The sequence below is a fragment of the Galeopterus variegatus genome, unplaced genomic scaffold (assembly GCF_000696425.1).
Source record: "Galeopterus variegatus unplaced genomic scaffold, G_variegatus-3.0.2 Scaffold214, whole genome shotgun sequence".
Lineage (NCBI taxonomy): Eukaryota > Metazoa > Chordata > Mammalia > Dermoptera > Cynocephalidae > Galeopterus > Galeopterus variegatus.
In genome coordinates this window covers 184,151-193,880 of record NW_007726325.1, presented here as the reverse complement: position 1 = coordinate 193,880, position 9,730 = coordinate 184,151, and the positions used below count along the sequence as shown (strand labels likewise).

The following is a 9,730-nucleotide window of genomic DNA, read 5'->3' as shown; positions in this document are numbered from 1 at the left end:
TTTGTGGCCTTGGTGCATATCAGTAAGCCTTAGCCATCTTTTTTTTTTTTTTTTTTTTTTCCTTTTTTGTCTTTTTTCGTGACCGGTAACGGGATCGCAACCCTCAGTGTCACGCCCACCCCGCACTCAACCAGTGAGCGGACCGGTCTGTATATGGGATCCAAACCCTCGGCGGGAGCGCCACCGCACTCTACCAAGTGCGCCACCGGGCCGGCCCATTAGCCATCATTTTTAAAAAGCTTTACAAGTGGTTACTTATGCTCACTCCAGGTAATAAACTTACGGCTTAAGGTTTTAATATTTACATTTCAAAATATCTGTCAAAGAGTATTCAGAGATAGAGTAATTTTCTCAGAGGTGCTTTGCACAGTTGGAAGTATGGAGGGGATTTTTGACAGGAAAAAATCAGAGTTCTTGGAGAGAGAAGAGTCTAGAATAAACACAATCAATTTAAATTTAGTGTCCTGAATCTGCATCATTTCTAATAAATTTCCTTTTTTTAAAATAGCCACTCCTTAGCCTGGCGTAAAAAGGCCTTCATGATCTAATCCTTGTCTTTAGTATGCTTCAGCTTTCTTATGCTCCCCACTCACACACTGTGCTCCAAGCATAAAAGTGTTTTTCAGTTTTCTATGTGTCATGCACTTTGATGACATTCTATTTTTCCTCATACCAGAATTTTCTAGCTACCTTTGTTTAGAATATCTTTCAATCCTTTTATTTACCTGGCAAGATCCTATTGATCTTTCTAAATTTCTCAAATATTTTCTCTCATAAGAAGCCTTATATTTACCATTTATTCTAAACTGTCTTAAATCCAGGTAAATTTTCTGGTGCTTAAAATTTTGGGTAGGGCCGGCCCAGTGGCACACTCGGTAGAGTGCGGCGCTTGGGAGCGCGGCGGCGCTCCCGCTGAGGGTTCGGATCCCATATAGAGACCGGTCCGCTCACTGGTTGAGCGCGGTACGGGCGCGACACCGAGGGTTGCGATCCCGTTACCGGTCATGAAAAAAGACAAAAAGGAAAAAAAAAATTTGGGGTAGATATAGAAGAATGGTGTGTTATACACCATGCCAACAAGAAAAGTTGTAAAGTTGAATAGTTTACAGTATTGTCATGTAATGTATTTTTTCATATTCATATCTTTATTTACAGAGCTCTAAATGAAATGTGGAAGTGTCAGAACATGCTTCGGAGTCATGTACGTGAATTATTGGATTTGCACAAGCAGCCTACAGTAGGTTCATATTTTGTTTAAATTCATAGTTTTAGTTGTCATCCAGTTTTTCTGTAGTTCTATATAATGAAGCAAGGAAAAGGTATCTCAGGTGTTTTATTTTCCAGATGTTAGTTAAACATAATTTTTGTGGTTGTCCAAGCAAAAGAATTTGTGTTTTCTGGTTTACCAAGTTTTTTGTTGTTGTTTGTTTGTTTTTTTACCAAAGATGACCGGTAAGGGGATCTTAACCCTCGACTTGGTGTTATCAGCACCACACTCTCCCAAGTGAGCCAGCCGGCCATCCCTACACAGGGATCCGAACCCACAGCCTTGGTGCCATCAGCACCACACTCTCCTAAGTGAGCCACAGGCCGACCCATGGTTTACCAAGTTTTTAAACACTAAGAGTTGATACATAGTTTACCAATTTTCAAATAATTAGAATTAAATCTCAAGATCAAATTATATTGAAAATCACATTTTTTTTTCACTCCATGATTCTTTGTCCTTCAATGTATAGCTGATATAGGGTATCAGTCCTATAAATATGCCAATGTCAAATTAACAAATTCTACCCAAAGTTTTTTGGAAAGTGGGGAGAAAAACTTGAATTTTCTCAATGAACTTACAAGTATATCTGCTAGAGTAGGTGTTCTTAACCAGGGGACCACAAGGACCCATGGATGCTAGAGCAGAGGCTGGCAAACGTTTTTTGCAAATCACCAAATAGTAAAAACTTAGGGTTTGCTAGCCATCCAGTCTCTAGTCATCTACTCACTTCTGCCTTTGTAGTGCAAAAGCAGTCATAGACAATACATAAATGAATGGACATGACTGTGTTCCAACAAAACTTTATTAACAAAGACATGTGGCCCATGTGGCTATAGTTTACTAACCTCTGTTTTAAATTATTCAAATTTAATATAAATTAAAACTAATAATTGGGCCGGCCCGGTGGCGCACTGAAGAGTGCGCCGCTTGGGAGCGCAGCGGCGTTCCCGCCGAGGGTTCGGATCCCATGTGGTGACCGGTTCCCGCTCACTGGCTGAGCGTGGCGCGGGCACAACACCGAGGGTTGCGATCCTGTACCGGTCAGTAAAAAAGACAAAAAGGAAAAAAAAAAAACTAATAATAAAGTGTTAATTTATTATTGATGGAGGAAAGGGAAGTGCTTTTTGGAGGGCCGATCATTCTGAGAATATTTAAGTAATGGATCACAAAATAGCTAGTAAAACTCTATTCCACAAGAAAAATTTCCTGCTCTTAATTTTTAGTTAATTTTCTGTGGTTTGTAGTTTCACAGTAATTTTGATATGATAATTTTATGTTAATTGTTTTATTTATCTTTTCAATCTTCTAGCAAAATGACTTTTCTGTGAAAGTTATGTATTCCTTTAAATTTTAAATACCTTCTGTTTCTTCTATTTATCTTAACTTAATAGTTGTTGCTACTCCACAATTCTTTGCTGTCAAGTTAGTGTGTAGATGTGGTAAGCCATTTTCCAATGGGCAGATTGTGATGATTTTTTAACTTTATGAAATATGTACAAGAAGGAGTATTGATTTTTCTTACAGAAACTTGTTAACATATATGACTGGTTGTTCTTTGTTTTTGTTTTAAATTTCAGTCAGAGGCTAACTGCTCTGCCATGTTTGGAAAACTGATGACCATAGCAAGTGAGTATGTTTATCTACTTAGTAAATGTATAATAAATACCAAAACAGACAAATAATTTACCTAGTGGGAATATCAATTCAGTGCTAAATAAGAGAAAGTAATCCTTATCTTTATTTTATTTCTAAGAGCCAGTTAGGCTGATTTTTTTAATAGCTCGGCAATATATTTAAGACACTTGCTTTTAGTTTAGTAGAGTAGATTTTTTTCCCTCATTGATTCTTTTTTAATTTTGTAGAGAATTTGCCTGACCCTGGGAAAGCACAGGATTTTGTGAAGAAATTTAACCAGGTTCTTGGTGATGATGAGAAACTGCGGTCACAATTGGAATTATTAATCAGCCCAACCTGTTCATGCAAACAGGCAGATGTTTGTGTGGTTAGTAAATTATGCTTTTACATTTGTTCTTCTAGCTTTGCTTATAGAAATTTATATTTCTTTAAAACCTATTTTATGTACAGTATTTTGTGTGAATTTAACAATATTGTGAGCTCTGAATTAGGAGTATCCCTGTGGTCAACTTAGTTCTCTTTATATATCACTCAGTCTGCAGCTACATTCCAGGAAAAAACTAGAGAACTAAGTCAGGGAGATTGAGATTGGTCCTACGAATTGAGCACGTTAAAGTACTTTGTATTTAGTAGACAGTCATTGAGTAAACGATAAGAATTTTCTTTTTTCTTCTTTTTTTTTTTTTAATAAAAGATGACCGGTAAGGGGATCTTAACCCTTGACTTTGTGTTGTCAGCACCATGCTCACCCAATGAGCTAACTGGCCATCCCTATATGGGATCCAAACCCATGGCCTTGGTGTTATCAGCACCACACTCTCCCGAGTGAGCCACGGGCCAGCCCATGATAAGAATTTTCTAAATGCTTATGTGTGCATTGATTTTCTCCTCCCATGTATTAGTATGGGAAAAAACCCTTGTCGATAAATCAGCAATATTAGCATTGGTATGTATGTGATTTCATTTAAAGGTAAGGTAATTGCCTATGTTTACTTTTGTCATTCTAATTTGGAGTCATTTGATAGAAAACCAATGTCATTGAAACCATCTGGAATATCACTGAAACTATCAGGAAGGAAAACTTCATTTATTCAGCATTTTATGAGTCAAGAGTCCTAGGTTTGATTTTCATCTGTACCATTTACAACCAATGTCACCTTTAGTAAGTTATTCGGTATCTTTGAATCTCATTTTCCTCATCTATAAATATTAACAACCTCATAGGGTTGTTAAAAGATTATATATATATGTATATACTCTAATATAACACCCGGTACTGCCCTATTGGATTTAAATATGTGGTAGTTCTTATGATATTACACATATATGACAATCACTATGCTTGGGACCAATCAGGTTTACAGAAATGAATAAAAGAAAGAAAATTATTTCACCTATTTATGTCTAACTGTGTTCTAGAAAATATTAGAGCTGATAATTTTTAAATATGTCATATGATATAAGGACAATGATAGATGTACAAGTATATACAAAAGTCTGGAAGCATGGAACAGGTATCTTTTATTCATTTGAGGAATCTAAAAAGACCAGTAATTAGGAGGACATGGTGGGAAGCCAATTTAGGGAAGAGAGCTTATGGGCTTTTCTATTGAGCCGAGGAATATGGATGTGCCAGGCACCTGGACTACTCAACCTTTGCCCTTTTTTTTTTTTTTTTGGTGGCTGGCCAGTGTGGGGATCTGAACCCTTGTCTTTGGTGTTAAAACACCATGCTGTAATCAATGGAGCTAACCGGTCAGCCTCAATCTTTGCACTACTGACCTGGGTAATTTGCTGAGAACACATTTCTTTGGCATTTAGAATTCCTGTTCCAGAGTACTATGTCCTGGAGAGAATCCACTAATATAAATAGATCATGTAATGAAATATCTTGAAAATACGTTAGAGATCATTTGGCTTAATCACTTCATTTTACAGATAAGGACATTATATTTTTAGGAAGTGAAATTTCTCATCCAGTATTTCACATATCTCATAGATCCATGATAGTGTTCTTTATGTACATTAAATCATTCTCTGAAAGACCAACAACAAAAAAAAAAAACAAGTAGTGCTCAAGAAATAGGGACCTGGAGAAAGAACAATCAAGTTCTACTTTTGGTCTGAGAGAAAATAGAAATTGAGCTTGAGTTTGAAGAAATGGGAGTAACATGAAATCCCTATTATTTGTCAGACCAGAAATATCCAAGAGTTCCCAAATCTAAAAAGTAAATACAAAACAGATGTTTGCAATTAAAATATCTTGGGATGAGTGTAACAGCCACACAGTGCAGCCAATCAGTGCTCCTGATTTTAGGAACCAGGAAGGTAGAGATGAAGACTGCACTTGCACTGGAAAGAGCATAGTATTGATACCTTCTTTCCTAGCTCTTATGTTAGCATTGTGTGACTTGAGAACATTATTCAACTTATCTGTATGTTCTCGTATATAAATTAGGACTTGTAATACCATTTAAACACTACAGGAAACCACAGTTATAAAATGTTCTTGCCATTTTCCAGAATCTCTCTGTCATTTGTCCTTTTCCCTGGTGATAACTGAATATTGATTACATATTTCCTCCACTATCCCATTCCTCTTCTGATAGGTTTGTTCTGACGTAGAAGAAAAGAAGAAAGAAAGAAAAAGCAAACCTGAAATTTAGTTTCTGTCATCCTATGTACCTTTCATTTTATCCTTGGGATTCCCTTCTCTGTCCCATAATGTGTATTTTCCACCACCTCCTTTTTTTCTAAAGAACAGTCTTCTCTCATTTCTGAAAAGGTGACTGTTACAAGTAGTAGGCATGGAGATCTAACATTTCCTCCCCCTTTCTCCAAGTTCCATTCTTGAAAAATTTTAGTAAAAATACTTTGAGCAAGGAATATCAACAGACACTATAAATGTTGTGTGCTCATGTCTGTGGTGATACAGTGAAAGAGGGTGAGCAGTGTTACCGAAATATGTATTATATAGATTTACTTTCTCTTTAGACATCAGGTTTCGGGTTTCCACACCTTGGTTCTAGAGAAGAACCAAATATTTGCCATAGCTTCAGCTGTTCTTGCTATTTTATGTTCTGTTGCCTTCATGTGATGGTGGTTACCCAATTTTGAGATTTTCCCAGAAGCTTGTTTAGTTGGCATTTAATGAAACAGTTTAAAGAATTTCAGCTATGGGCTGGCCCGTGGCTCACTTGGGAGAGTGTGGTACTGATAACACCAAGGCCACAGGTTCAGATCCCTATATAATGATGGCCGGTTTGCTCACTTGGGAGAGCGTGGTGCTGACAACACCAAGTCGAGGGTTAAGATCCCCTTACCGGTCATCTTTTAAAAAAAAAAGAATTTCAGCTATACCATTTACTACTAATGTGACCTTTAGTAAATTACCCAATATTTCTGAGCCTCATTTTTTTCATCTATAAATAATATCAACCTCATAAGATTTTTGAAAGGTTTAAGTAAGATGAAATTTCATATATGGCCTAACACAGAACTGCCAGCACTGCCCTATAGGATTTAATGGAATGGTACTTCTTACAGTCTTACAAATACATAACGAACAGTAGGGATCTTTAAGATAGGTCTTAAGTGAGATCACAAATCTTCATCTTTTAACCTAATCTCAAAGTGATTCTGATATGAGTGGTTCAAAAACCCTTCTCCATGAGGTTATCCAGATAGTCACTGTATGTTCAGAAGTACAAATATTACTTTTTCCCTTGATCAGGCTTACACTGTTTTAGTTCACTGCATTATATAGTAAGTTGTATTATACATGGTCTCATGGAGTTTGCAGATTAGGTGACAGAAGCAAATATTTCAGTAGAGAATACAATGTGGTAAGTGTTCTGATAGAATCATGTGCTTTGGTAATACAGAGGAGCATCACTCATCCCAGACAGGGTGGAAATAGGTCAAGGAATGGCTTGTTCTAGAATAAGTGACTCCGGAGTTGTGTCTTAAAGGATGAGTCAGAATTAGACCACTGTGTCAAGAATAAATGTTGTATTTCCAGCTTCAGTGCCTGGATATCAGAGGAGATGCTTTAGAGATAGAAGATATTCATGTGTGACCTCTCAGCAGTTGTGTTTAGAAGTCTGAGATTCAGTCCTGTTTGGTATATATTAGCAGTTATATCTTCTAGAGGAGGTAGAGAAGAAATGAAGGAAAGGGGAGAGAGATGCTAATTTATGCTATTTAGTAACAGTCATAGAACGTTTTCTGTTTTCTTTTGACTCTTTTCTGTAATTGAATGAGAATGATACATTTCACTTTAATATGACAGTTAAACCTTTGGATATTGCTTTCCTTAAAAGTTGCTATATCCTTATCTACTTTACTAATTGCAGCTGCGAAAAATATTGATAATATTAAATCCCCTAAGAAATTCTGATTAGTAATGAAACCAACTATACACATGAAAGAATTATTATTTTTTTTAAATGAATATTTCTTTTTTGGTCAAAATTAGAAAGAACAAATATACAAAAAAGAAAGGGGATATGTGGATACAGCGTTTTTTGAAACATTATAATAATGGGATTAATAAATTATAACCTTATTGAAAATGGAACTTATTTATCACTTTGACATTCCTTAAAAGCTCTTAATATATTAAATAACTTATGTAACTAGTAAGTATGTACTAGTAGTAGTATTAACCTACACTGATAGCATAGTTTTGATTAGAAATTTCTGAAACATTGTCAGGGATACAGAAGGAACTCTTTAACTCTTTCTGCCAAATGTCTCTTCCTAAAAGGATTGCATATGATTACTTCTAGCTGAGGCTTTCTCAACTAGTTTTCAGTTATAAAACTTCTTGTTGGTCTTAGATTTTTCTGTTTGTGTATTAGCTATTTCTTTTTTTCTTGAATGTGTAAAGAAAACTGTTTATTTGTTTCTACTTACCTGCCACAAATTAATTTGACTTGCTGCCTGTCCCCAGTATCTCTTCAGATTATCACATGTATATTTTAAAATAGTTGTTATGGGAGATAACCTAAATGTAAGATTGCTGTGTAGGAATATAAACTGTCAGTTTTTTCTTTCTTTTCTTTTTTTTTTTTTTTTTTTTGATGGTTGGCTGGTAGAGGGATTGGAACCCTTGACCTTGGTGTTGCAAGGCAGCACTCTAACCAACTGAGCTAATTAGCCAGCTAAAAATGTCAGTTTTTAAAAACTCTTTTGTCTAGTATTTATATATATTTGGTGTATTTTAAATAGTTCTGTTAAGGTGTTTAAATAATTGAGCTTTCTTCTTTTTACCTTATCACTTACTTCTTAATTTCTTCTATGTAGTAACATACCTGTCTTTCCTAATGCCTGTTTTTTCCATTTGTTAGGGACCTGTTCCAAGGTACAAGTTGAGCATTCCTATTCTGAAAATCTGAAATCTGAAATGCTCCCAAATCCAAACTTTTTTGAGTGCCAACATGACAATCAAAGGAAATGCTTATTGGAGCATTTTGGATTTCTGATGTTTGCATTAGGTATGCTTACCCAGTATATATTCTGTAAATATTATCCCAAAAAAATTTTTTTTTGTCTTTTGTCTTTTTCCGTGTCCGGCAACGGATCGCAACCCTCAGTGTTACCCCGGTACTGGACCGGGGACCGGCAACAGGATTGCAACCCTCGGTGTTGCTCCCGCGCCTCGCTCAGCCAGTGAGCGGGAACCGGTCTGTATGTGGGATCCGAACCCTCGGGCGGGAGCGCCGCCGCACTTCCCAAGCGGCGCACTTATCCAGTGTGCCACCGGGCCGGCCCTATCCAAAATTTTTTGAAAGTCTGAAATACTTCTGGTTCTGACCATGTCGGATACGGGATACTCAACCTGTACCAATGATAGTTTGCCTAGCAATTTTCTAGTAGTCATATTTGTTGTTAGACAATTTCTGACATATTTTGCTTTGTTTTGTTTGGTGGCTGGCCGGTATGGGGATCTGAACTCTTGACCTTGGTGTCTGGCTGGCCCCTGATATATTTATTTTAGATTAAAGCAACTAAATTTTGTACTAGAGAAAAAAATCCCCTTTTGGGGGTATCTCACAAAATAAGATTAATTTCAAAAAATGGGATAGTATTTAAATTCAAATTTAAAATGTGAAACTCTGGGGCCAGCCCGGTGGCACACTGCTGCAGTGCGCCGCTTGGGAAGTGCGGCCGCGCTCCCGCCGAGGGTTCGGATCCCACATGCAGACCGGCCGCTCACTGGCTGAGCGAGGTGCGGGGGCAACACCGAGGGTTGTGATCCCGTTGCCGGTCCCGGTCCAGTACAGGAGCGACACTGAGGGTTGTGATCCGTTGCCGGTCACGAAAAAAAGACCAAAAAAAAAAAAAAAATGTGAAACTCTGGCTTACAGCAAAGAATGTAAGGATTAAGCACTGAATAAAATATACTTACTTTCTCAAATGCTGAAATTTTGCTCTCAGTTAATTATAGCTTGCTAAAATAAATCTGGCATCTCCTTATGACTAAGAAATTTTCTTCAGAATCTCAATCATTTGGATGTGTGATCTAATAATATATATGGATATTTAATTTAATATGACTTTTATAACTAATTATGTCAAGGTATTACTGAAACTACAATAGGTATCTTTTTTTTTTTTCCTTTCTCCTTTGTCCTCCTGAACATATATCACTACAATATTGGGGTTTTTTTAATGAAAAAAGCTAGTGATTGCCATTTGTTACTACTTTGTAATTTGGAAAAGCACGTTTAATGTGCATTATCTTCTCAGCTAAGATACACAATCAGAACTATTCAATAAAATTCTAGTTCTTAAGGTAAATTTCTTTCCCCACTGCTCAGT

The 9,730-nt window shown here is 36.6% G+C and overlaps 1 protein-coding gene across 4 annotated transcripts in view; it reads left to right on the top strand.

The window, feature by feature from the left end:
• The window catches only part of PDS5A (PDS5, regulator of cohesion maintenance, homolog A (S. cerevisiae)), a 143,791-nt gene that overhangs the window by 78,123 nt on the left and 55,938 nt on the right, over window positions 1-9,730 (top strand). For all 4 annotated transcript variants that reach the window (XM_008565929.1, XM_008565930.1, XM_008565928.1 and 1 more), the window contains 3 exons: window positions 1,156-1,237; window positions 2,848-2,896; window positions 3,133-3,272. In XM_008565929.1, coding sequence (XP_008564151.1) covers window positions 1,156-1,237; window positions 2,848-2,896; window positions 3,133-3,272 — 271 coding nt within the window. The remainder of the gene's footprint in view (window positions 1-1,155; window positions 1,238-2,847; window positions 2,897-3,132; window positions 3,273-9,730) is intronic.